Source organism: Lepidochelys kempii, chromosome 3 (genome assembly GCF_965140265.1).
Source record: "Lepidochelys kempii isolate rLepKem1 chromosome 3, rLepKem1.hap2, whole genome shotgun sequence".
Classification (NCBI taxonomy): domain Eukaryota; kingdom Metazoa; phylum Chordata; order Testudines; family Cheloniidae; genus Lepidochelys; species Lepidochelys kempii.
Genome location: NC_133258.1, coordinates 147,403,499 through 147,429,935, shown reverse-complemented (window position 1 = coordinate 147,429,935; position 26,437 = coordinate 147,403,499). Strand labels below are relative to the sequence as shown.

General features: G+C 50.7%; 1 protein-coding gene across 7 annotated transcripts; it reads right to left on the bottom strand.

Moving 5' to 3' along the window:
• Positions 1 to 1,247: 1,247 nt before the first annotated feature.
• Positions 1,248 to 24,813, bottom strand: ABCC10 (ATP binding cassette subfamily C member 10). 7 transcript variants are annotated; one of them, XM_073338441.1, is made up of 23 exons: positions 24,621 to 24,813; positions 20,053 to 20,250; positions 16,805 to 18,185; positions 15,533 to 15,760; positions 14,998 to 15,154; positions 13,948 to 14,087; positions 13,772 to 13,851; positions 13,434 to 13,605; positions 12,310 to 12,408; positions 11,860 to 12,049; positions 11,324 to 11,398; positions 10,392 to 10,583; positions 9,701 to 9,836; positions 9,012 to 9,207; positions 8,088 to 8,431; positions 7,736 to 7,905; positions 6,581 to 6,741; positions 5,883 to 6,136; positions 5,329 to 5,474; positions 4,724 to 4,821; positions 4,334 to 4,446; positions 2,438 to 2,561; positions 1,248 to 1,825 (listed from the first exon to the last, which is right to left on the bottom strand). In XM_073338441.1, the coding sequence occupies exons 2-23, from the start codon at positions 20,211 to 20,213 to the stop codon at positions 1,670 to 1,672; spliced, it is 4,773 nt and encodes a 1,590-aa protein (XP_073194542.1). In that variant the 5' UTR covers positions 20,214 to 20,250; positions 24,621 to 24,813; the 3' UTR covers positions 1,248 to 1,669. The 7 variants fall into 7 exon arrangements, with proteins under 7 accessions (XP_073194542.1, XP_073194548.1, XP_073194544.1 ...); XM_073338447.1 differs by having other exon boundaries at positions 8,088 to 8,215; XM_073338443.1 differs by lacking the exon at positions 24,621 to 24,813 and adding an exon at positions 24,499 to 24,609.
• Between the last annotated feature and the right edge of the window lie 1,624 nt (positions 24,814 to 26,437).

Sequence of the window (26,437 nt, the reverse complement as noted above, 5' to 3'; positions counted from 1 at the left end):
AAGTCCACCCTAAATCTTTGCCAGAGGAGCTTCCCCATAGCCCCTCTAAAACCTGATTCTCATGCTGTACCTCAGAGAGACCCTCTAACCCATGGAGCCTGCTGGGGGGGTCCTCAATCCTATTTCCCCCAAGACAGAAAGGCAGTGTTACAACTTGGGCTACAGCTCAATGAGCAAAGGGGGACCAGAGCACCCCGCAGGGATGCAGCTGGGTCCTGCAGCCTCAGGTGCAGGAAAGGGGCACCTGTGTCTCGGGTCAGCCTGGAGAAGGGTTTGCTTCTGCTATGGGCATCCTCAGAGTGGTGGAGAGAGGGGCTGTGTGGTAATGGCAGGGTCCCCAAACTGCACACTAGGAGAACGAGATGGGTTATGAGTCTGTCTAGCCTAACTATGGGCAGTGGGAGGGGAAATGGGGAGAGATCTCACACCAAAGGATGGAGGAAAACTCCCACCCATGGGGAGGTAAGAAAGGGAGGTTCAGCTTACATAGGCCAACGTCATTGTGTGGAAGACATGGATTCAAAACGCAGCTCTGCTGCTCCCTCATTCCCTGCCCACACCCCAGATCCCCAGGCTGGTAGGCTCTACCCTATCATGTGAGATACCCAGGCTTCAGTCTTCATTATAGGGGCCTCTCTCTATGGCCAAGCTGGAATCAGAGCAGTGCTGAGGAGCTTTGAGGAGAAGATTTCTCCAGCCTCCTGAACCAGAAGGTTGTGGAGCTGAGGGAGGAGGGATATAAGATCTCCTTTGGAATAGTGCCACCTAGATTAACTTTGGAGGCCTTTAAACACCTGAAGGGTGTGGGGTCCCCGAGCAGCCATAACGAGTACAACATGCAACACTGACACCATCTCTGGGCACTAGCGTATTTGTACGCACAGGGGGCCAGATCCTGTCCCTGACCCAATGCCCACTATTCAGTCTGCTGAGGCTGTGCCGTAAGGAAACCACAGCTCAGGGGAGGAGGTATCTGCAACCTGTGCTGGGCTCCCAGCATGCGAAAGGGCTTACTCCAGCAGGAGATGTAGGGACAGAGGAACCATGGCTCCTAAGCACTGCCTGTCACTGGTGTCAGTGTGGAGAGTCATGGGCTGCTTTGTGGAGGCCGGTGAGGAGACTGCACCTGAAGACTGTGTGAGTGAGGGAATCTTCTGACTGGGAGAGGGATTGTGAGGAGGCCTGGTTCTGGGGAAAGGGGAGCAGTGATGAGGGCCAGGGCCAGAGCCAGAGAACAAACAGAGAGCTTAACAAGGACATTTGCTCTTTATTTTAAACCATGAGTCCTTCACTGGGAGTCACTGATTCACTTAACAGTAGAGAATAAACCCTCATTACACCAAAGGGGATGCTGCCCCAAGCCAGGAGCATGTTTCCTCATCCTAGGACTCTTGACCCAGACCAGTAAGTCTCAGTCCAACCCCATCATGGCTTGGGAGACTGCTCCTCGTCCTCCCACGACTTCCCGCCTGAAACAAGGTCCACTCTGAGCAGGACCCAAGCCAAGAGCCAGTGTCACCCTCTGCTGTCCTTTGTGCAGGCTAGTGCATCCCCTATGGCAGCTCCTGGCCCAGCAGGAAGTAGGTAGTTGCCTGCACCCACCAGCCTGTTGGGGTCCAGCAGAGATGGGGGTTGCAAGTGTGCAGCCAGGAGGTGCTCATCACTGGTCTCAGTCCTTTAGCAGAGAAGTCATTGCTGCCCACTGGTCAAGAGTTGCTGAAACAAGGAGTCTTCCCTCTTGCTGAGGACAGCAGGTGAATCCAGCTCCGCCACCTTCCCCCCATGCATCACTAGCACACGGTCTGAGTCCAGGATAGTGTTCAGCCTGGTGAGAGCAAACATAGAAAGATGCATGTGTGTGTGTGCGCGTGGGTGTCTTGGTCTGTGCAGGGGGAGACACACCAAATACTGCTCCCCCATTCATTTGCACAGAAGCCTGAGACCCCCCCACATAGGCACCAATATCTACGGAGCCCTTCATCACAGTTGCTGAGGGAGCACTTATATACACAGGGATCACTCCTTCAGCACTAAAATGCAGCCATCTCTGGGGAGAAATCTGGGAGCTGTTTAACAGGAACGCTACACAACAACTTTCAAGACAGAGTGAGAAACCAGGAAGACAGCATTTCTCGTAGGTGAGAGCAGGAAGGCTGGGAGTCAGAACACCTGGGTCACCTGCCTGGCTTTTCCATCAACTGGCTTTGTGAACTTGGGTGAGTTATTTTGCCAATCTGAGCCTCAGTTTCCCTATCTGTAAAATGGGGATAATGATAGCCATTGCCTCCCGGGGGGCTGGGAGCCTAAATTCATTCCTGTCTAAAGCACACAGAGATACAGTGGGAGGATGTAGTATTATTAATGGTATTAGAATAAACTGCATGAAGTCACAGCACTGGAATTGGATCAGAACTGACATTAATAACCCAACTCTTACAGAAAGTACGAGTGGATCTTCACATGGACCCCAGGTGGTCAGGATTCCCATCTCAGTTTCCCATCTCCCCCAAAAGACAGAACCTCCTGCAGCCCACAGTGCCGGGCTGGGGCACGAGTCAGTCCTGATGGAGTGAAAAGTACCAACAACTGATTCTTTTGCAGCACCTGGATTTCCCTAAAGGTCTCCCATCCAAGTAATGACTTAGCCACATACATCAGAACAGCCATACTGAGTCAGAGCAATGGTCTATCTCCTATTATTTTTAACTTGGTGTCAGCAAACCTTATACTATAAGGCATTATCTGCGGCTGCAACATTGTTTTAAAAGCAAAAGAGCTTACTCAAACCAGCCAGGCCTGAATTCTATTAAAAAGGGTTAAAAAAAAGCCCTTAGGCCTTCAGCAGGAAGACCTCCTCCACTTCCATCCCCTCGACTTAACTAGTGGCCATGCCCTGGGGTCTCCAACATTATGAAAAGGGGTAAATAACACTTCCTTATTCACTTCCTCCACACCATTTCTGATTTTATGGACCTCTGTCATAACCCCCCCAAGTCGTCTCTTTTCCAAGTTGAACAGTCCCCTTCTTTTTAATCTCTCCTCAGATGGAAGCTGCTCAATACCCTTAATTATTTTTGTTGCCTTTCTCAGTGCCAGTTCCAATTCTAATGTATCTTTTTTGAGATGGGGCGACCAGAACTGCACACAGTATTAAGATGAGTATAGTCTACAGCCTGAGGTGGCCTGGCTGCAGCATGCTCTTCCTATCCATCAGTCCCTTCTTTCTCTTGGAACTTTTTAACCTAGTGGTAATGGCCCACACCAGGGGAGCAAGGGCATCCCTGGCCGGGAGGTGGCAGTGCAGTCTCTTGTCCTCTGCCTGTCCTGCAGTGCCCTCTACTGGGCAAGACCAGCTCCGTTTCATGTTCTGCACCCTCTCTGCTCTCCATGATGGTGGGGAGCTTTGAGTACAATTGTCAGGCTCTCCGTTTTCTATATTCTCAACCCCTTTTCACCCTCTGAGGCTACAATACCCCTGTTCCACTTGGCAGGAAATTCAGGGGCTCCCTAAGTCCCTATCAGACAGCTTCCAGCAATATATAGAACATGCTGGGTTTCCACCTGGCACCTACCAAAGAGAAGAGTTTGCTATTTGGACAGTATCTGGATGCTCCTGGAGACTGGCAGTCAGGTGGACTGGGGCCCAGGGGCAGGAGCTGAAGGGGGATGGTAAATGTCTGCTTCGCTCCAGAGCAGCAAAAGGAAACAGACAAGTTTGCACTTGAAAAATCTTGTCATGCTGATTTCACAGGTCAACTCACATATGGGGCTGAATATCAAGGTGGGGGCAAACACAATGCTGAGACTGTGGGTGTGGCCAGCACTGGGCATGGTGAGTGGGTAATGCTGGGGCTGTAGATGTGGCTAGTGGGGGAAGGCTGGCGCTGTGGGCATGGTGAGTGGTTAATGGTGGGGCTGTGGCTGGTGTGGGAAGGCTGGCGCTGTGATGAGGTGAGTTTAAGAGCAGAGGGCTGTCCCTTTCTCCATAAGGCATTTAGAAGGCTCACAGGGTATGTCTACACTGCCTCTGGCAGCCAGCCTCCCAGCCAAGGTCCAGAGACTTGTGCTAGCAGGGCTCATGTTAGTGCTCTAACAATAGCTGTGCAGATGGTGCTTCAACATTATGGTTTGGGCTGGGCTCAGGGTCTCACATGGCCCCCCTTTCTCCCCGCAACTTTAAAACCCGAGCTCTAGAACAAGCTGCAACATCTACACAGCTATTCTGAGAGCAGTAGTGTGAGCCCCTCTAGCACAAATCTGTGGACGGGGCTGGAAGGCTCTTTCCCCAATGCAGAGGAGACATGCCCTTGGTGTGAGAGGAAGCCGGCTGTACCTGTGAGCAATCATGAGCACAGTTTTGTCAGCAAAGCGCTGGCGGATGGTCTGCTGTAGCAGCTGATCGGTCTTCTGATCCACACTGGCTGTGGCCTCATCGATGCACAGCACCTGCCAGCGACACAGTGACAAAGTAAAGGGTATCCCAACACCATAGGAGGAGATCTCTGTTCCTGGCCCAGAGATACACCTAAGAGGGCACCATAAATCAGCTCACAGCCCTAATTCCCATACACATCAGACAGTCCATTTACTCACTAGGGCCTCCTGACACAGACTCCCTGTCCTGCCCTACTATCCCCACAATCAGGAACAGGCACCCCCTCTCCAAACAAGTAATTTCCCTGCTTTGAGCAGGGAGAATCCAGTTGGAGTTAGCAGCACTCACCTTGGCCTGGGTCAGGAGGGCTCTTGCCAGACACACGAGCTGCCTCTGTCCCACCGACAGACTCCTCCCTCTCTCCCCCAGTTCAGAGTCCAGTCCACCTGCAAGTAGGCAAGGACAGCTCTTATCTAGCAAGGCTTTGGTTAGAGCCCCTGCACAGCATGCCTGGGCCAGGAGCTTCCAGCTCAAGACCTCATCTCTGCTCAGTCCCAGCCCAAAGCCTTGGGATTTTAGACTCGGACAGAAGCAAGATTTGTCACTAACAGTGTGTGTGTGTATCCTCTGCTAGGATCACAAAGACTAGTGTGTGAGACTTGGAAGCCCCTATTCTTCCCCCACACTGGATCCCATTGGGGGTTGGCCTCCCTTAGTCAGTCCTGCAAGAGCCTTGCCTACTACCCCCATCAGATAAACTCACCTGCTTGTGTCCTTCCACTGGACCTTACAGGATTCTGTTTGGGCCTCACATGTCAATCCCATTGGACCCCACTGGGGTCTTGCCTCCCCAGAGCAGATCTTGCTGCATCTAGGCCCTTGACTACCACCTCCAACTCACTGGCTCTGCCCACTGCCAGAGCCTCCTCATCTCCTGCTGGCATTGGACTCACCCATCTGAGTAATCACCATCTGTAGGTGGCACTGCTCCAGCACCTGGTATAGGTCAAAGTCTGTATGTCGCCCCAGGGGGTCCAAGTTCTCCCGGATTGTCCCACTGAACAAAAATGGGTCCTGGGGGATTATGGCCAGTTTGGATCTGCAGGGAGAGGAGAGATGAAGGCTTAGCGGGTGGGAACAGCACGAAAGCAAAAGGCCTTTCCTCTGAGCCAATGGTAACCAGGCTGGCCCTGACTCTCCTGGGCCGGTCCCAGGCATGGGCATGTAAACAGGGCATGTTTGAGACACACTAGGGACCAGGCAGGGCTCTTCTCAGCCTAGGAGTCTCAGCACACACAACCAGGGCAGGAGGGGCTCAGGAACATTTCAGCAACTGATAGGAAACTGCCACAAGCAGCCAAAAGTGGCCAGAAAGGATCTCCACTAACCAACCCCCTCAGTATCACTTTGCTGGCAGCCATTAGAACCAGAGTCCTGTCTCTGGTGGAAGGGCTCCTGGCTGGACCCTAAATGACATTTGCTCCTCCTTCTGCTCTGCCCACCCTACCTCAGACTCTCCAGGCCCACTGATCGGCTGTCAACATTGTCCAGGAGGATCCGTCCCCCCCTCAGCTCCACCATGCGGAAGAGTGCCAAGAAGATTGTAGATTTGCCAGATCCAGTGCGCCCCACAATCCCCACTTTCTCTCCAGGGTAGATGGTGAAGGTCACCCCATCCAGAGCATTGGGCAGTCCCGGCCGATATGTCAGAACCACCTGCTGGAACTCCACGTGGCCCTGGCTCGGCCAGTCAGGGGCAACCTCAAAAGAAGAAGAGGATGAGACCAAAGTGTGACCAGGATCAACTACCAGCCCTGCCCCACTTGCCACCTGTCCCTTTACTTGGCTTCTCTGTTCCTGACCATCCCTGACTCTAAGCCTCCTCTGCACTTCCCAATCGCACAACAGCCCTGCTCCACCCACCCTGCCCTTCTCCCACTGCACAAGAAGACCTTGGGGGCGGGGGAAATGGGGGGTTGGTATTAGGAAAGGGCAATTGCTCTGAACAATTCCTGTAGATCAGGCCAGCAGTCCCCAGTGCCCACTCATTAGATCCCTGTAATCATCTCCAGCCACCGGCTCATCAGAGCCCTGTGGGACACCTGAGCAGATGGGAAGAATGCACAGACAGGAGAGAGAGTGCAAAACACAGATCCATGAGATGGGATGCAGGCCAGACCTGGAGGGCTGAGTGAGAAGTTTTACCTGGACCAGCTGCTCCTGGGGCTCTATGGGGATGTCTGTGGAGTACTCCTCTGCTCGCTCCACACTCACCATCATGGTCTCTGTCTGCGTGAAACTGGAGATGAGGCCTGACAGCAGGTTTGTGACAGACAGGGCATACGAGAGGGCCAGGCCTACAAGACCTGAGATGATAAGAGAGCACAGCAGGCATGTGAAGGAGTAGAGAAAGCAGGGGACGCAGCTCCAGCCAGGGAGGACTGAGGGGGACAAGGAAGGAGCCAAAGCACCAGGGGAAGGTTATAAGCTGGCAACCCATCTCTGAGATAGGGAGATGGAGGGGGAGGAGAAGAGGCTGAGGATCTACCTCCTGGGAAGGTGGACAGAGCTGCAGCTCTAGGATAGGGAACAGGATGGCCTGAAACCAAGTGCTTTGGGCTCTGTGTTAGATCCTGGCTAAGGACTGGACAGCCATGCTGGAAGAATGACTGTGGTGAGAAAACTACTTTGAACAAGAGATTCAAGTTTGTTAAGTTAGGTTTTAGTCTTAGAAGCATATTTTTACGTTTGTTTGTTTGTAACCATTTCTATCCCAATTTCCTTCTACTTAGTATCACTTAAATACCGGGGGCCATGAATCGGTGTTCATGTCGCACTCCCTGTTAGTACCCGGCCCAGGCAAGCTAATGATCTGACCCGTGGACCAAATTCAGTGACGAATCCAGGTCACGTGCCACCTGAGGCACGTTGCGTATACACTAAGAAGGCTCAAATACCTGTTCTTTGTTAATAAACCTAATCTTGTTTTATTACACAACCCTTTCAGTGCAGCATTTCCAACTGAAGAGTAAAATCCCCAGGCAACCTAACAGGCTGGTGCTGTCTCTTTAAAGAAGCAGAGAACTTGATCAGGTTTTGTGAGTGCTGCACTGAGCGGGGCTGAGCACTGCAGAGGAGATGGCTTTGGGGAGACTCGGGACTGGAAGGGCTGCTGGTGCCACCCTGCAAGGAGTAACCAGGCTGGTGGAAGCCAGGATGAGGTCACTGTGCTGCGAGCAGGCTGCTGGTATCAGGGTTCTGAGCCAAAGCTGCACAGCACAGAAGCACCCAGGGTTACTGGGCAGGCAGTGACACAATCCCTTACTGATCTGGGTGAACTTCCAAAGTTTCACAGCACACCTGGATTTCCCAGTTGCCTCTGGTGCTGGATGATGGCGATTCCTGCTATAGCTGTAACCACAGCAACTCCAATCATCTGCAGGCGGATGTCCAGCCACTGCATGGCGGTGTTACTGGCAAAGAGGCAGCGCTGGTTCTGCTCCAGTCGCAGCTGATTCTCTGCCTCAAATCTGAGCCGGGCACAATACAGTGGTTAATGTCAGGATCAGTCCCAGGGTCCACTGCCCTTCATCTGTCACCCCAGCCAGCCCCAGGCCCAGAAGCTCTAGGTAACACCCTTGTCCCTTACAAGAGTGAAAGCCCCAAGTTCTCCAGGTGCTGTCACCCTCCCCATCCGAGGAGCAGCCCTCACCTGTCAGTGGCCCGGGTGGCTCGGATAGTGCTCAGCCCTGTCAGGGTCTCTGAGAAGTGGGTGTAGATGGGGGACAGGGTGAGGCTGTAGAGGCGCTTGAGCTCACGGGAGGTACACCGGTAATAGCGCTGGATGGAGAAGTAGAGGGCAGCCAGTGGCAGCAAGATCAGGCCAATCCAGGGCAGCCCATAGGTTATCATCACCAGCATGCCCAGCAACCCAAAGACATTGGCCAGGAAGATGTTGAGGATGAAGGGCAGGCTGTCGTCCACACAGTACAGGTCCGAAGAGAAGCGGTTCAGGATCCGGCCCGTGGGCGTAATGTCAAAAAAGGTCACCGTGGCCTGGCAACATGGGAACCAGAGTGGTAAGAGCCACACTGGACTGGGACAACCTTGGAGAGGGAGCGGTGCCCCTGGAGTTATATATAGCTTGGCTGGTAGATGGCCCAGCAAGCAGCCACTATTCAGAATGCCTGAAGAGAAGCAGGACTGAACATGGACAAGGAAGGAATTCCCAGCCTGCACTGGTCCAGCAGACCCAGACTCCAAACCCCTCTCCCCCCGAGTGTAGAGGTGCCCTGCTGGAATGGGCATCCTCAATCCCCAGCAGCAGCACACATCTCACAAGGCACAGCCAGCCACCTTCACAATGTGGTGGCTTCAAGGTACCTCTTGCTGTGGAGAGTTGAGAGGCAGGCATAATGATTGCAGCCAAGGGGTGGGCGAGCAGGTCAGCACTCCAGTGAGCCGTGACTATCTCTGTTCCCCCTGCCCCCATTTGTGACTATCTCTGTTCCCCCTCCCCAGCTGAGCATGTCAGCACTCCACCCCATTTGTGACCATCTCTGTTCCCCCTGCCCCCATTTCTTTCCCCGAGCTGAGCTCCTGGGACCTCACTCTACCCCACCCTTATGACCGATACCTTCATCACTCTCTGGAGCAGCCGGCTGTGAATGACAGTGGCAGCGCGGATGGTGCCGTAGGCAAAGAGGAAGGCCCGTAGGATGGTGAAGACCGAGTTGGCCCCAGCAATGCCGCCATACACCATCAGGTAGAAGTTCACATCCAGTGTGCTATTGGGATGGACTGGAGCTGTGCCCAACACCTGGATGCGGGACCTGGGAGAGAGAAGGAGACAGAACGTGCTTCAGCCACAGTGCGCACTATGCCAAGGCTGAAGCCTAGAGCCCCTGAGACAGCAAACACAAGGGCCAGGGTGGGGGAGAAGCCAGGAGTCCTTATTCCCAAGGTGGGCTACCAGCTTCCTCCTGCTGTTCATCAGCCTTGGCAAGCTGCAGCAGACTGATCCCTACAATTCCAGCTGTAGGCGCTCTCCACCCCCAAGAGCCTTGTGCAGCCAGGGGGGTCTTCCATCTGCCTCAGACAGCAAATCCAGCAGCACCTCTTCACTACCCGTTTGCGCTGGGCTGGCCTTTTTGTCCCTATCTAGCTCGCACAACCATATTGGCTCTATGCAATGGGGGTGTTTAGCCAGCTTCTATTCACAGCAAGAGGCCTTTGCAAAAGGGGCACCAAGGAGCAACTTTGGAGACTATTGCTCCCCCGACAGCCAGACCACACCAGCTCCTGAGCCAACCTATGCCCACTTACACAAGCCCCGCAAGGGAGAAGAGCAGCAGCTGTGGGGAAGGGACAGAAGCTGACAGGGGCCTCGTGGAGATGTTCGCCATCTGGGGCAGGTTGGAGATCCAGTGTGACAACCACCAAACTGAGACATTCCCAGATGCTGCAGAGATACACAAGAGTCAGTGCAGGGTGGGGGTTAGACTCTGCTTCAGCCAACATGGGGGAGAAGAGCAGGAAGTGGAGCTGAGCTGGGGCTACTCTGAGGAACTGCTCTTACCACCTCACTACCCAGCCTAACCTATACCCTGCCGTCCATACATTCGCCACTGCGGTTACTTGAGCAGTAGAGATGACAGCCAGCAGCCATAGGAGCCAGGTACAGCAGGTCCCCTAGGGAAAAACAGTCTTCTATGGAGACACCACCCCACACCCCAGTGTCCCCCATGGTAGCAGGAGCACAAATTAGGACACAATGTCTTACCCTCACTCTGGCTAAGGGCTCTGGACAAACCCTTCAACTTGATGGGCAGGAAAGTGCTGAAGTGGCCCCGGCTGGAAAGTTAGGAGGATTGGGCCTTCCTCCTGCAGGGGCTAGGGAGAGAGAGAAAACCAAGTCTGCCACCCCCCAGGGACCCCTCATATATCCGGGGAGCACAGCAAGGGAGCAAGAATGGAGAATGGCCCAAACAGAGCATGGAGCGAGCTGCTGCCTTACCTTGCATCAGGAGCAGGGAGAAGAAGATGGACAATGCTAGGCAGCTGCCCACTGCCAACCAATATGCCCTATACACCTGAAAAGCTACTGCCCCTTCTTTTTTTTCTTCCTCTCGCTGGAGGAGGCAGTTGGCTTGGCCCAGTTCCTCTTCCTCTATCTCCATGTCCTCCTCCTGGCCTTGCTCAGCAGGGACTGGGGGAAAAGGCACAGGTCAGTGCAGCATCAATAGGACCAGCTCCTCACTGTAAACAGGGCAGGTCTATGCCAAAGGGAAGGCTTCACCATATTCCTAGGAGGCTTTCTAAGGTTTGTCCCCTCTTCGTTCCCTTTGCAACAGAGTCCATGCCAGCTGCACCCTGTACCATAGGCCTCTATCAGGAAATCCTGCAGCAGGTGGGAGTGCAGATCAGCTTACTGCTTCCTGGCCAGTATCCGATGGCTCCTTTACCCCAAGCACAGAAAATACCCCTGGCCCACTGTGCGAGGTGTGGGAATGGGGGTTCTTTTCCAAGCCCTACAGCTATCAATTTAATTACCCCCATTTCAGCTCATAACTGCGGATGTGATTACTGCTAAGGCGCCAGGAGAACTCAGAGAAACCTGTGTATTCAGACCTTTTCCACATATATTGTATGCTCTTATTTCTGCCACAAAAAGAAGGCAAGGCCTAGTCAGCAGATCAAGCACAGGGCTGGGAACCAGGAGTCTAATAATCCCAACTCACCCTGTGATGTTAGGCAAGTCACTTCCTCTGTCTCCCTCAGTTTCCCTTGGCTGTTTTCCTGCTCCACCCTGTCCCATTAGAGCAGTTGTCTTGAACTCCTGCTTGGAGGTCAGATAGTGGCAGTAGGCGGTTACGCATGGATGTTTATCCTGAGCCACAGTGACCCCACCCACCCTCACCAAAGCCCCTCAAACTGCCATATATTGACCTTTATTCTGCCTCCTCTTATTCTCATTGACTTTGGGAGTGGCTTCCACCAGTGGCAGGACTTCAGATGGGGTCCCTGGAAAGAGAGCGAGCGTGAGGGCTTTATACACTGCAGAGATCCTAAGAACCGTATGCTAGCTGCAAAAGTTCAGCTAGCTATTTGGTACAAGACAGCCCAATTTACTTCTACCTCTGCCCTCCTATTCCTCCATTCAGCACCCACAACCCTACAACCACTGCTCCACAGCTTCCTGTCCATGCACTGTGTCTTACCCCAAGACCCATCTCTTCAGATTCCGTCTGCTTTATCCATACTCCTGTACATTCACCATGTCCCAGTTCTCCCAGCTTATCCAGTGTTCATCTTCCCCTGGGCTTCCACTAATTTACCCCAGCCTCTTTGCAGCTGTCTGCTTTGATCCTCTATGGCCATTTTCCATCCAAACTCACAGCCCATCTGTCTGTTTGATAAGGCTGGGACAGAGTTCTTAGCCCTCTGGTACACAGACTGAAACAAAAGCAGGTGTGCCACTGTACCTGTCTTGACTATTCTGCCATTGTCCATGAGCAGCAAGGTGTCAGCCTTCTCTAAAAACTCCGTCCTGTGTGTGCAAAGAATCCTGGTCTTGTGTTTGAGAACTCCCAGAATACATTTCTGCATAAGGTGATTGGCTACATCAGCATCAACAGCTGCCAGTGGATCATCAAGAAGATAAATCTCCTTCTCCTGAGGAAGAAGAGACAGTGATACATCTCCCAGTTCCATCAGTGCCAGCTTTCCCCAGAAGGTGGTGTTGTAGAGAAAGGTGCATTGGCTTGGGGCTGTTCCCAGCTCCTTTACCGCCAGCCTGCTTGAACTGGAAGAGCTGGAGGATGTGCAGCAGGAGCTCTGGCTGTTGGACACTTCCTGCTTCTCTAGCCCAGCCTTGGCTCTTGGATAATGCACCTGCAGCAACTGGCCCTCTGTAGGGTCACTCTCCTATTTACCTGATAAACGGCTCTAGCAAGGGCGATTCGAGCCTTCTGTCCCCCACTGAGGGTCACTCCATTCTCACCTACCTCCGTCTGGTCACCTGCTGGTAAGATCTAGAAATGAAACGCACAAGATAATCCATTTAAAAAGTTGCTTCACACAGACAGCATGACATAGGGGATGCAGAACCAGGACTCCTGAGTTCTATTCCTGGCTCTGACACTAACTCACTATGAGACTTTGGACAAGACACAAGTGGCCTGATTTTCAGAAACTCTGAGCACCCACAACTCCCGCTAAAATCAAAGGGAGCTGCCAGAACTCAGCATCTTTGAAAAATCAGACCATAAGCCTCGTGTTTCTGCTTCCCTGTCTGTGCAATGGAAGGACAACAATCCCTCCCTCCTGGGTATTGTAGGAGAGTTCATCAGCTAATGTTTCTAATGTGCTTCCTGGATGGGATGTGGGGATTACTGATTGGAGAAGGGTGAGGGCTTGAATCAACCTAGATGAGCAATTCTTTCCTTCCAGGTCTCTTTAGGGTTGAGGCGTGGAGCATCATCAGACCTCTGAGAGATTTGATGCTGCCTCATCTCCCAAAAGGAGTCTGCTTTGCAGTTCCTTGGGACATCTGGGGCTCCTGCCTTGCTACTACCAGCAGTCCCACATGGAGGACACAATTTCAGGCCTCTTCTCATCCTGTGTGGCTCCACCAGATTCTGGGGAAGGACTTTCTGCTCCAACAAAGCATTGGCTTCTGATAGTTTCCCTGTAGCCAGAACCTGACTGCTTATTAATGGGAGTACTCAGGCAGCCTCAAACAACCTCTCCGTTTCTTGGGATTCAGAGCTTTCTGCTCCTCAGGACAAGTCTTAGAGGAAACAGTACAAAGTGTTGTCAAGCCAACCTCACACATGAGCCTCTGCCCAAGGGAAGGGAAGTGACTCAATGTCAGGGACCAGTAATGAAAATGAACAAACAGCTAAGCTGTGTGAGACACATGGCACATTTGGCTTAGGAAGGAGGGAGAGGCTGGGGAAATAGGTTCTGTGCCCTGATGGAGAAGTTAAGGTTCAGGCTGAGATTCATGGCAGGGCACAGGGAAGCCAATGGGATGTTTTCATCACAAGGCACTCACATTCAGATCATCGGAAAGTGCACAGCCCTCAAGCACCTCGTGGTACAGCCTGGCATCATAGTCCCTCCCAAAGAGGATATTCTCACGGACAGTGGTAAACTGGATCCAGGGCTCCTGCGTGGCCAGGCCAAATCCTCGCTCCAGATCCCAGACATACACTTGCCCGCCAAGTCTGCAAACACCCCAGAGCCGGGTAGGGGAGAGAGGCAGAAAAGGAAAGGAGAAGAAATAACATGGGGAAAGTGTGCCTGGCAAATGGGTCTACCCATGGAAAATCCCCTGTAGCAGAGGTGCTGGAAGGTGGGACAAGGGGAGAGAAATGTCTTTTGGCTATTTACCTGTTGAGTTCTCCAGTGATTGCTGCAAGCAGAGAGCTCTTCCCACAGCCAACCTTCCCAACAACTCCAACCAGCGCCCCCTGCAGAGGGAAACAAGCAGCAGAAGATTTATTGGATTAACACTTGGTCCTTCTGGTGATGGCTCCCTCTTCCATATTCCCTGCACCCCCACTCACCTTTGCCACTGCCAGGTCCTGAATGAAGATCTGCAGAGTCCCTCTGGACAGGTGCTGCCTGGTGCTCTCCTCCCGGGCCGGTGACCAGGAGAAGATGGAGTGACGCATTTCCAGTGCAGAGGATGGGTCTGTGGGGCCATCTGGCAAAAGAAAAGCAGCACAGCCACTGCATTAATCCTCAAGGATCAAAAGTGCACGGGAGACACTAAGCTGGGCTCAGTCACTCGGGTAGTATGTTTCCGAGAGAAGGCACCCAGACAATCTCAGATGCTGGTAGCACCATCAGCTCCACTCCCAAACAGAGTAGGCAAGGATAAGACACAGCTCTGACACACTCCCTGCAGCTGTACAAGGCCACTGTGTGACACTGAGACACTTCCCTGTTGTAACCTCACCTTAAAATCCTTCCTTCTTTCTCTCTTCCACCTGTCTCTGAATCCCTGTAGGAAGCAAGTGGAGACCCAGTGACTCCCATGGAGTCATTCCAAGAACAAACTGGATTCCCTGTGTCTGAAGGTGGAAGGAACAGCAGGGAGCTGGCAACAGGGAGTCGGGGGTGGGGGAGAAGGGAAATATGGTAGAGGGCAGTGCAGAGGTTCCACCCATTCTGCCAACCAAAGCCAACAGGGCTCATGGCTTCAGTGTCAAGGGAGATTTTTGAGAAATGAGCAAGCAGCCTTTGCTTTAGGAATATACAAAGGCTGGAATCAGCAGGCACAGGCATGGTTTGTTTGGTGCTGGTGGAGAGTAATACTACTGCTCTGTCCTCTCCTGGGGACACTTCCACAGGTCCATGGTGTGCGCTCATCTCAGACTGACTGAAGGAAGCACAGCTCACTACTCAGCACTCTAGGGAGTTCAGAGGAGGTGGAGCAGTTACCTAACTGCACTAGGGCCAGTGAGCCCGGTTCCTATAGGCTTGTGCCATATACACCCCAAGCACCTTCTGTGTTCAGACTTCTCCATTCTCTTCCCACCCCACACATGGAAATTCCATACAAAAGCCTACAGCATCCATTCCTGGTTGTGTCCCATCTCTTGTCTCCATACCAGTGGTGTAATAAGCATGCAGGTCCTGGTCAGAGAGCTCGAGGAAACACTGGATGCGATCCAGGGACACTTTGGCATCCAAGATTCCATTCAACACCCAAGGGAAGTTATTGAGGGGAAGAATCAGCATCCCAACAAGCGCCAAGGCTGTAAATACCTGTGTCAGAGAGGGAGACAATAAAGAATCGGGGGATAGTGACCCTTTGGCACCCCCCTTACATACACAAAGAAGAGTTTCACAGATTAGAGACTATCATGGGGAAGGGGAAGACAGCATGGACAGATGTCCTTGCATCTGTGGGAAGGTCATGGCTTACAGAAGGGTACTGAGCTCTATTCTCAGGGTGGCTACAGCTGCACTCAGCATGATGGGCTGAGCTCTGTCCCCAGGGGACATTCCAGAAAAATGCAACCCCATGCGGGAGAGGTGCCCCCACTGTCATTATGCTTAGAATAGTTCTGAAAATTCCCCTCCCACCTCACACATCAGTCTGAGCAGAGCAATGGGGTTGCACAGGTCTCCCCTGTCATTCACCTTGGTGGCAGTGAGTTGGTGCCCCAGCAGGACATAGGTGATGAAGATGACAATGGAGACGACTACTGGCAGTGCTGCCCACAGGTACACGCACACGGCATCCAGGTACTTGATGGCTCGCAGCTTTTGCAGCTCCTTGGCTCGGCAGGCATTTATCCGGGCGCCGAAGTGCTGCTCCCAGGTGTAAAACTTGATCACTCGCATGCCACACAGGAACTCTGTCATTAGCTGTGTCAGAGAGGCAAGCAGAACAGAACAGTCCCAGAGCCATGTCACACTAGACACTAGCCAGACAGATCTGACAAACAGGGGACAAATGATGGAGAAACAAAGGGCTAGGACATGTCTACATGTGGCAGTAGCAGCAGTCAGGAGTTCTGACCCCTCTTCCCTGATGATACCCCCTTCTATTTGAGCTCTGTGGTGTTCAGTAAAAAACTAAACACTGAGTATTTAACGTCTGAGCAAAACAACTGGCTCCTCACATAAGGTTCATCCTGCAGAGCAGTCCCAACTTATCTAGAGAAGACCACCGTGCACACTGGGGGAAATATAAACTAGATATAACTTCCTTCAGGAACATATTGCAAAAGCTCCTACAGATTTGCTGTGTGTATGGGAGTGAGACTTAAGTTTCTATGCTTCCAAAATATGGGTTGAGAGTTGCCAAAGGATTGGAAGGGCTGGAGAGAGCTCTGTCGCCATTGCAGATGCTAAATTAAAACATTACAATAAAATCCTATCACTCTGGAGCCCAGGACACTTGGATAGTAATCCCAAGAGGGAAGAGTCAGTGGTGGAGATGCTCACATGACAGAAGCAAGAAAGTGGATGACACTGACTCTGAGGTTGCCAAATCAGAGAGGCACAAACCCACCATACAAAGGTGAACGCATGCACGCACTTTGAACCAGCAGTGGGCAGGGGTCCCAGAATTAGAAGGCATCAGCGGGAAGATGGGATGGGAGTGTCTCAAAGGAATGGGCCCTGGGTTCCACAGTAACTGCTACTCACAGGACAGGGATCTATTGGAGAGACTGAACATGTCAGGGAGGCAATGGAACATCTGAGAATGGTATTACAGAACAACTTCCCTCTAGGTGGAATCACAATGACATTGCTTTGCACTGAGCTCCTTGGGTATCTCACCTTTCTGCTCTCCCATCAGGGTTTTCGAGGTCCCAGCTCATTAAATGGGTTCCACAATATGTATCCAAAGTTCTAAGAATGACCAGGAAAAAAATGCAGCAATGAACCCAAAGACTGCCTCACCTTAACTCGTGTGTCTTTGTGCTTCAGCATCTCCTTGTTGTTCTCCATGATACGGTTTGCTATGACCTTGTTGACAGGCACAAGCAGCAGGGCCAGGGCCAGGCCTCCCAGGAAGGCCACCCCCACCTGCTGGTAGAGGAGGTAGAGGGTGATGGCAAACTGGAAAGGGAGACTCCAAACCTCATGGAAGCTGATGCAAAAGTTGACCAGCCGATCGGTGTCTGTGCTCATGAAGTTGACAATCTCACCCATGGTGAAGCCAGCCAGACTGCTGCCGCTAACCCGCAGAGCCTTGCGATAGATGGCAGAGATGACTGCCGCACGCACCGTCAGCATCACCTTATTCACCTCATAGCTGAACTGGTTCCGCAAGAGAGCACCCAGGAAGGAGCCAGCAAAGAGGCCAAGGGCATACAGCACCCCATGGCTCAGAGGCTCCTGGTGCGACTCCATGAAGCTAACCAGCAGGTTCAGGAGCAGGGGACCTGAGAAACCCAACAGGCTACCAGCCAGTTTGAGGAGCCCTAGGGAGTAGTAGCGGAGCCCAAAGGCTGCATGCAGCACTGAGAGGAGTTGCACAGCCTGCTGGGCATCACAGCGGCTCCCTGAAGAGGGGGAGGCATCTCCACTCCCATCACTTTTGGTGACAATTGGGCTAGTGGAAGACACTGTATCTTCCTCCTCTTGGATGAGAGCTGCTTTTTCCTGCCAGCAGGAGTAGAAATGGTCATGGACCCTGGCAGCCTGGAGCCGTCGAGGTAGCAGATAGACATCCTGTGGCCGATTCAGCATCCACTGATAGCCACGCTTCATAAGAGGGTTCATCCAAGCATAAGAGAAGCGCGAGAGCCAGCTTTCACCATCCTCTGCCACTCCCTGCCAGTTAGGTGCTGGGATCCCTGACTCTGTGATGAGAGGTTCACGCTGCCAGGAGTCATTGATGGAGCAAAAAACTTGCCTGCTGGCAACAGGAGTAATATACCCGATCACATAGATAAGTAGAGAGGCCAACTGCAGGCAGAGGATGGAGAGTCTGCAGATGTGAGCAGCATGGAGGTGGGGCCAGGCCACCGCATTCTGGCAGTACCATACCAGTGTGATGATAAGGGCAGGGACAGGGAAGAGGGCTAGGAGCACCATGCCTGCAGGGCCACGGGAGGAGCCGTACGTAGACCTGTAAAGCATGAGGAGTGCCAGGCTATGAGTGAGCCATGCCAGCAGAGCAATGCCACTTGCCAGCACTACCAGATACAGGGTACCCAACTCCTGCTGAGTGATGGCTGCTGAGATTATATCAAGGATGGGGAGGCAAGTGAGTACGAAGGAGGCAGCAATTCTGCATTTCCAGCCAGGTCTGTGGGAAGCCCCTGGGACAGGAGATCTAGTGGAGAGAAAGGTGGTGAAAGCTTCAGAGTGGAGCCAGCTACCATTCCATCACCTCTGACTCACTCCTCCTCTTCTCTTCCCACAACTATCCAGTCACCCCTAGTTCTCACCCATACAGAGGGTGGCAGGCTCTGTGTCCCATTCAGAGCTTTTTAGGAAGATAAAAATTGCCATACCTGATCAGATCATTTGTCAATATACTCTGGTATCTAGTCTCTGACAGTGGCCAGTAGCACATACCTCAAAGAAAGATGCAAGAAACCCCACAGTTGACATTTATGGGGAAAATTTCTTCCTAACCTGTGATACTTGGTGGTTGAATTAGGTCCTGAACCAGGACGGTTTAAATCCCTGCTAAATATATATTTTTATCCTCTCTAATATAACTCTGGATAATATAACTCACGTTCTTCATACAAATTTCTGATTCTTTTTTGATTCCTCCTAAACTTTTGACCTCAGTGATGTCTTGTGGCAAAGAGTTTCACTGGCTAATTATCCACCGCATAACAATTTCCTTATCAGTAATATATTTGTGGCCTTTCAATTTCATTGACCATTCTCTTGTTTGTGAATTATGAGAAGGAGTAAATAGGAAACCATAATATAATTTCTGTACACCATTTGTTACTTTGTATATTCTCTCAATGCCATGTTGTATTTATATCCTCTCTAACCTAAATAATTTCAATCTCTTTTCATACAGAAGTTTTTTTCAGGCCTCTAATCCTTCTGATCACTAGTCTCTGAACTCCCTCTATTTCTACTCAATCTTTTTTGAGAATATAGCAACAGCAGCTATATACAATACTTCCAGGTGAGGAAACTGATTAGTGTAATGGCATTATAATATTTTTCTCTATCCAATCCCTTATACAGAATAAAGGATGCATTTGTTTAACAATCTATCATTGCAAATTGAGCAGATGTTTTCACTGAGCTGTCCACAATGATGAACACATCTTTCTCGAGAGGTTACAGTTAATTTAGAACCCAGCAACATGTAGGACTTTTCTTGTTTTAAAAAATAATACAACCTAAGGGACTGGAGGGAGTGAGATACAGAGAATATATGTGCTTGGCTAAGAAATGATTCAGGAGGGACATGATAACCACCTACAATTATGAAAGGAGCCGGAGGAATTGTTTAGGATGGTACCTAAGGTATAACTAGGTCAGGGGTTCTCAGACTGGGGGTTGTGACCCCTCACGGGGTCACGAGGTTATTACATGGGGGTCACTAGCTGTCAGCCTCTACCCCAAACCCTGCTTCATCTCCAGCATTTATAATACTGTTAAATATATAAAAAAAGTGTTTTTAATTTATGGGGGGGGGTCGCACTCAGAGGCTTGCTGTGTGAAAAGGGTCACCAGTACAAAAGTTTGAGAACCACTGAACTGAAGAGGAAGGAGAAAAGACGTACAACTGGCTTAGCTATGGTGTGTAATGCAACAAAACACAAACACAGGATAAATATAACTTTTTCAAAAGGGAATATGTCAGCTGAATATCAGGAAATATTAGCGACAATTAGGCTTGGGCATCATCTCCCCAAGGGAAACGGTGGAATTTCCATTGGTTGGAATATCTGAAACTGAACTGGACAAAACCCTGGGGAATAGACTATACGGCTAGATTCTACACTGGCCCTGAGAGATACGGATGGACTAAACAGGACCGAATAGTCTTTTTCACTCTGCATATGCTCCAGCACTCCTCCCAAAAGGGAGTAAACACAAGACTGTCAATGTTTCCTGCAGGCAGCTGCCACGTGACACAGAGAGAAATGATTTCCACCATTCAGGAGCCTTTTCCCACATTCTTCATTACAATGCAGAAGAGACACAGATGGCTACCGTACCTTGGAGTGCCGAGGTAGCAGGCGCTTACTAAAGCAAGGATTGCGTGAGGGACAACATTCAAAATCAGCTGGTTAAAGCAGTGACCAACACTACCATGGACCCACACAGGAAGTGGGTCTTCCAGCCTGGTACCACACAGATCAGCCAGGATCTCTTCCATCTTCTCTTAGGAGCCAAGTGCAACAGCCAGAGAGCTCCTAGGGAAGAAAACAAGAAAGAGAATGAGTTAGGCACACAGCTAAATCAAACACAGCTTGAGATAGGAAAGGAAGATTCCTCCTTTATTAATAATAAACTCCTTGCCACACTGCAGGTCCCTTGTTATGAGGATCTCAAACAATTTTACAAACATTTATTACACTTTACTGCCTTCCCCTTATCCCCGTGAAACAGGTAAGACACACACAGGATTAACTTCATCCATGACTATAGCCAGATGAAATTTTTCATGTGAAACTTTTTCTTGCTGAAAATTGTAGATTCAGGTTGATGGAAACCTAGGGAGGTGGTGGAATCTCCATCCTTAGAGGTTTTTAAGGCCCGTGTTGACACAACCCTGGCTGGGATGATTTAGTTGGGGTTGGTCTTGCTTTGAGTAGGGGGTTGGACTAGATGACCTCTTGGGGTCTCTTCCAACTCTAATCTTCTATGATTCTTTGAAACATCTAATGAATTTGTGTCAAATTGTTTTGGTCAAAATCCCAACCCCTGCCAAATCCACAAAAGATCAAAACATTGTTTTGACATTTTTGAAATGAAATATTTTGATGTTTCAATTCAAAACAACTTTTTGTTTCTAAATTCACTTCAATTTTACAAAAAATAAAAAATATTGAAAATATTGAAAACAAAACATTTTGTTTGACCCAAAACGACATTTTCCCCCAAATTTTTGGTTCACTAAAAATTAGATTTTTTTGTTTTTGTTTTGGGTCAACCCACAACAATTCCCTCTCCCCTTGATTTTTTGGAATGGCCAATGAACTGAAAAGTCACTTATTCGTACAACTCTCCCAATGACTGCTATGTGACTATGCCTGGAGTGGAAAACAGCAGTTTTTTAACAGTGCACAGCAATATTATGCAACGCTTTAGAACAGGAAGCAGAAGAGAATCCTATTCCAATTGAAACTGCCAAGGGAATTTAAAGATTACCTACAAAGGAAAAAAAATTGAACTTGTGCTCATTTTTTGCCTCTTACTGATACGTACAGGGGCCTGGAAATGTTTTGTTATGAAAAGGGTTCTTTTATATTAGCAATTCCGGTCCTGTGCATCATGATAAGGTTGACAACTGGAGAACTAGTGAAACATGACAGCATGACATTACAACAGTTAAAAGAGTGAAAGCTGCAGTAATTAAGGGAAAGGGCATTTTAGTCACTGTTTTAAACACTGGGTTTTTGTTAGCGCCTATTTAAAAAAGTATGGATAGGATGAATGGACTATAAGGTGGATAGAAAACTGGCTAGACTGTCGGGCTCAATGTCTAGTTGGCAGCCAGTATCAAGCGGAGTACCCCAGGGGGTCAGTCCTGGGGCCAGTTTTGTTCAACCTCTTTGTTAATGATCTGGATGATGGGATAGATTGCACCCTCAGCAAGTTCACAGGTGACACTAAGCTGTTGGGGAGAGGTAGATACGCTGGAGGGTAGGGATAGTGTCCAGAGTGACCTAGACAAATTGGAGGATTGGGCCAAAAGAAATCTGATGAGGTTCAACAAGGATAAGTGCAGAGTCCTGCACTTAAGACAGAAGAATCCCATGCACTGCTACAGGGGGACCGACTGGCTAAGCAGCAGATCTGCAGAAAAGGACCTCGGGATTATAGTGGATGAGAAGATGGATATGAGTCAGCAGTGTGTCCTTGTTGCCAAAAAGGCTAACGGCACATTGGGCTGCATTAGTAGAAACATTGACAGCAGACTGAGTGAAGTGATTATTCCCCTCTATTTGGCACTGGTGAGGTCACATCTGGAGTACTGCATCCAGTTTTGGGCCCCCCACTATGAAAAGGATGTGGACAAATTGGAGATAGTCCAGCAGAGGGCAACGAAAATGATCAGGGGGCTGGGGCACATGATTTCGAGGAGAGGCTGAGGGAACTGGGCTTGTTTAGTTTGCAGAAGAGAAGAGTGAGGGGGGATTTTATAGTAGCCTTCAACTACTTGAAGGGGGGTTCCAATCAGGGTGGAGCTCGGCTGTTCTCAGTGGTGGCAGATGACACAACAGGGAGCAATGGTATCAAGTTAAAGTGGGGGTGGTCTAGGTTGGATATTAGGAAACACTGTTTCACTAGGAGGGTGGTGAAGCACTGGAATGGGTTACTTAGGGAGGTGGTGAAATCTCCATCCTTAGAGGTTTTTAAGGCCTGGCTTGACAAAGCCCTGGCTGGGATGATTTAGTTGGTGACTGGTCCTGCTTTGAGCAGTGGGTTGGACTAGATGATCTCCTGAGGTCTCTTCCAACCCTAATCTTCTATGATTCTACATCAAGAACTAATTAAAATATTGTAGACTTTGAGCCCTCCCCAGCAAACCAGGGAAAACTAGACTATGGCTATGTCTACACAACAGCCTAAGTCGTCAAAACTTAGGTCACTCAGGGGGTGTGAATACTGTTGTAAGGAGAGAAGCTCTCCTGCCAACATAGTTTCTGCCGCTTGTGGAGGTGGGGATTTCATGCCGATGAGAGAGCTCTCTCCTGTTGGCATAGAGCATCTTCACTACATGCGCTGCCAGCTGCGCCACTGCAGCGCTTTAAGTGTAGACATGCCCTTAATGTGCCTGAAGATATGTCTGCACTACAAGCGCTACATTGTCAAAACAAGTGCTGCAGTAGTGTAAGCACTTGCTACAGCGACAGGAGGGGTTTTTCCATTGTTGCAGTAAATTTGCCACCTCAAGAAGCAGCAACTAGGTCAACAGAAGATTTCTTCCAGCAACCTAGTGGTGTCTACACCAGAACTTAGGCTGGCTTAACCACATCTCTCAGGGGTATGAAGTTTTCACACCTCTGAGGGACATAAGACAAACCATTGGTCCATCTAGCCTTGCATCCTGTCTTCCGACACTTGCAGTGCCAGATGCTTCAGAGGGAATAAAAAGAACAGAGCAATTACTGAGTGATCCATCCCCTGTTGTCCAGTCCTACTTTCTGGAAGTCAGAGGTTTAGGGACAACTGGAGCATGGGGTTACATACCTGACCATTGGCTAATAGTCACTGGTGGACCTAATCCAGTTATACTTTTGGCCTTCACAACATCCCCTGGCAATGAGTTTCATGGGTTGACAGTGCTGTGTGAAGAAGTATTTCCTTATGTTTGTTTTAAACCTGCTGCCTGTTAATTTAATCAGGTGATCCCTGGTTCTTGTGGTATGTGAAGGGGTAAATAACACTTCCCTATTCTCTCTCACACCATTTACGATTTTATAGACCTCTATCATATCCCCTCCCTTCTCATTCCTAAACTGAATAGGCCCGTCTTTTTAAATCTCTCCTCCTATGAAAGTTATTCCATAACCCTAGTAATTTTTGTTACCCCTTTCTGTACCTAGAAGTAGCTAGGTTAATGTAAATTTTACATGTAGACCAGGCCTTCCATATCCAAGGTTAAGAAAATAAGCAAAGCCTTCCCCCACCTCACCCCCTATTTTTATTTTTAAAAAGGTTAAACCCTCTTTCAGGCCTCTTCCTCCATCATAAAGCAGCAAAGAAAGAAAGAAAAAAGGCACCAAGCCCCCTTTCTACAACGATCCTCAGCAGGTCACAAACTTGTTTCCTTGGATGGGTGATGGAAGGGGGCCAAAATTATTTTCCCAAGCTGGATTCAGCGAAACACTTGGTCTCAGCAAATCTCAAACCTAATTCCCATCACTTTGGGTACAACCCTGACTGGGCCCGAAAGGAGAGAAAATGCAATTTACTAGGGCAGCGAGGCAGTTTTCCAGCTCCAAAAAAAAAAAAAAAAAAAAAAAGTCCCATCCTGCCTGGGGCCGGGGAGAGGAAAGCTGGTAGGGATGGAGCATCCAACAAATCAATCTCCGGGGAAGGGGGGTAGCAGGGTGTCTCCCTTGAGCGCAGCCCTCGCTGGTTGAATGAGAGACACGTTCACTGGGAAGCGAAAAGTCCCTTCCATCGAACCAGACACCGGCCCCGTTTCCCGCCCTCGCACCTTCCGCCCTTGGCCGTTTCCTCCCCAAACCCCGCCCGGTCCCGCGGGGAGTCGGCCGGGCTCCTCCTTCCCTCTCGCAGCGGCTGTCCGGGGCGGAGCGCTCGGGAGGGATGTGGCCAAGGCAGCGGGCCCAGCCCGGCTCTGGGAGCTTCCAAGCGGAGCCCGGGGCCCTCTGGCCTCGGCTGAGCCTCGCACACCCGCCCGGGCCGCAGCGCCCGCCCCAGCCGCCGCCCGGCCCGATGCCCGGAAAGGGAAGGGTCCCCCGGCCTACCCGCCAGGGGCAGGCAGTGAGGACAGGGCCGGGGCCGTCCACAGCACCCGCCAGGGGCTCGGGTGATGTCATTGGCTGCCGCCCCCTGAGCGGGCGGCCTTTGACCCCTGCCCCCGCGGTACCTGAGCGCGTCCCTGTCTCCGCTGGGCTCGCGAGGACGAGCCCGCACCCATTTCCTCGCGGTTGCGCTCCCTGCCGCCGGGAGCGCGTACTGCTGCCGAGCCGGCCTGGCGACGGCGAGCCAAGAAGGACAAACCCGGGCCGTGTCCCACGGCGGGCCTGGGCGCAGTGTCCGCGTCAATCCCGAGCCGCTCCGGTGGCAGCCGTGCAGGGCCCTAGGGCGGAGCGGGCAGGAGGGGAAAGCGCCCGTCCATTGGCTCTGCACAGGGGAGTGTCAGACCAGGAGGAACCTCGGCCCTGGCCCTGCAGTGAGACGGGTGCAAGCAGACCCCTGTGCTGGTGCAGAGACCTCTGGAGTTCAGCTGGTTTTTGTGCAGGTGTAAGGGTCCACCCGCAGAGATCTGATTTCCCAATGGGTACCATAGCCAAGGGTGCCATTCAGAAGACAAACATCCAGCATTACAAAGTAATCGCATATGTTATTCATCAGTTAAGTAAATCTATGCCTGCTACCATAAAGTTGATGGAGAGACACTACAGAGACAGTCAAATCAACAAGGCAAATAATAAAAAATACAAATTAGAAAGCAATAGAATTTGAGACTCTTGACACACAAAGCAATAACCCCAAGGAATATACAATTTGCCAATGACACTACAATGAAAGGAGTTGCAAACACTAGGTTAGAGAAATGTAATACAATGGGGGGAACAGAGATAAAAGAGAGGTAGAAAATATTTAAATAAATTGAGTTTTAAAATATGCAGCTAGTATGTCTGGGGAAGGGTAACATATGGGAAGGAGCAACCTGGAAAGTAGGAATGGCTGAAAGAGATGTATGAGTGACTGAACAACAAATAAGACATGGCCTTGCAAAGTGACATAGCAACTAAGCAGGTCAATGCAATTTTGGGCTACATACAGAGCGTCGTATCTTGGAGTAGAGAGTTCACAATCTCGCTCTAATCAGCTCCACTGCAACGGCTTCTAGAATATTGTGTGCCATTTTGGGTACCTCATTAGCAGAAAGATGACAAATTGGAGGGAGATCAGAGAAGTGCATCAAAACACGTTTGTGGGTCAAGTTATGAGGAAAGGATAAAATATGTGCAGCTTAATGAATCTGAGTTCTTTAAATATTTGCCTAACTAGTACACTGGGTACATATACAAATACTATGCAGCCTTCCTTCTCCTCCCACCCCCCAGAAAAAATGCCTAGAAAGCAGATCGGTGTCCAAGAACAACAATAATTGTTTCCCAAATCCCATTAATTCCCTCACAGGTTTCCCAGACATCCCTCCTGCTCCCCTCATCTTGGTTCTCAACGTCAGCCACCTGTTGTCAGATTTGTAGATTTTAAGGCCAGAAGAGACCATAAGGATAATCTAGTATAACTAGGCCAGAGAATTTATATCAATTACCACTATATTGAGCCCAGGGGTTAAATTCTCAGAACTTATTTCCTGGAGCCCCCCATGCCCTCCCAGCCCCATTCAGGGCTCCAGACTTCAGCTGTAGGGTGGGGTTCTTGGGGCTTTAGCCCTGCTGAGGGAGGCACTGGGGCTCTATGCCCATATGGGGCACCAGGGGTTGGGGCTCTAGCTGCACGGTGGGGCACTGGAGCTCAGGGCTTCAGCACTGTGAGGTGCACTGGGGCTCTGGGCTTCTGCCCCATGGGATGCACCTGGGCTCAGGGCTTCAGCCCCGTGGGACGCACCAGGGTTCGGGGCTTCAGCCCTGCGGGATGTGTTGGGGCTCAGGGCTTCTGCCCTGTGGGAGGCGCCCCAAGGCTTGAGGCTTCTGCACTACAGGGCAA

Bases quoted from the DNA above. Each gene is read 5' to 3' on its own strand.
- ABCC10 (XM_073338441.1), bottom strand. From the start codon at position 20,213: ATGGAAGAGATCCTGGCTGATCTGTGTGGTACCAGGCTGGAAGACCCA. The intron at 15,761-16,804 runs GTGAGGCAGTCT...TCTCTGACACAG, and splicing joins ACAAAGACACACGAGTTAAG to CTAATGACAGAGTTCCTGTG. The intron at 14,088-14,997 runs GTATGGAGACAA...TTCTTTTGCCAG, and splicing joins GCATGCTTATTACACCACTG to ATGGCCCCACAGACCCATCC.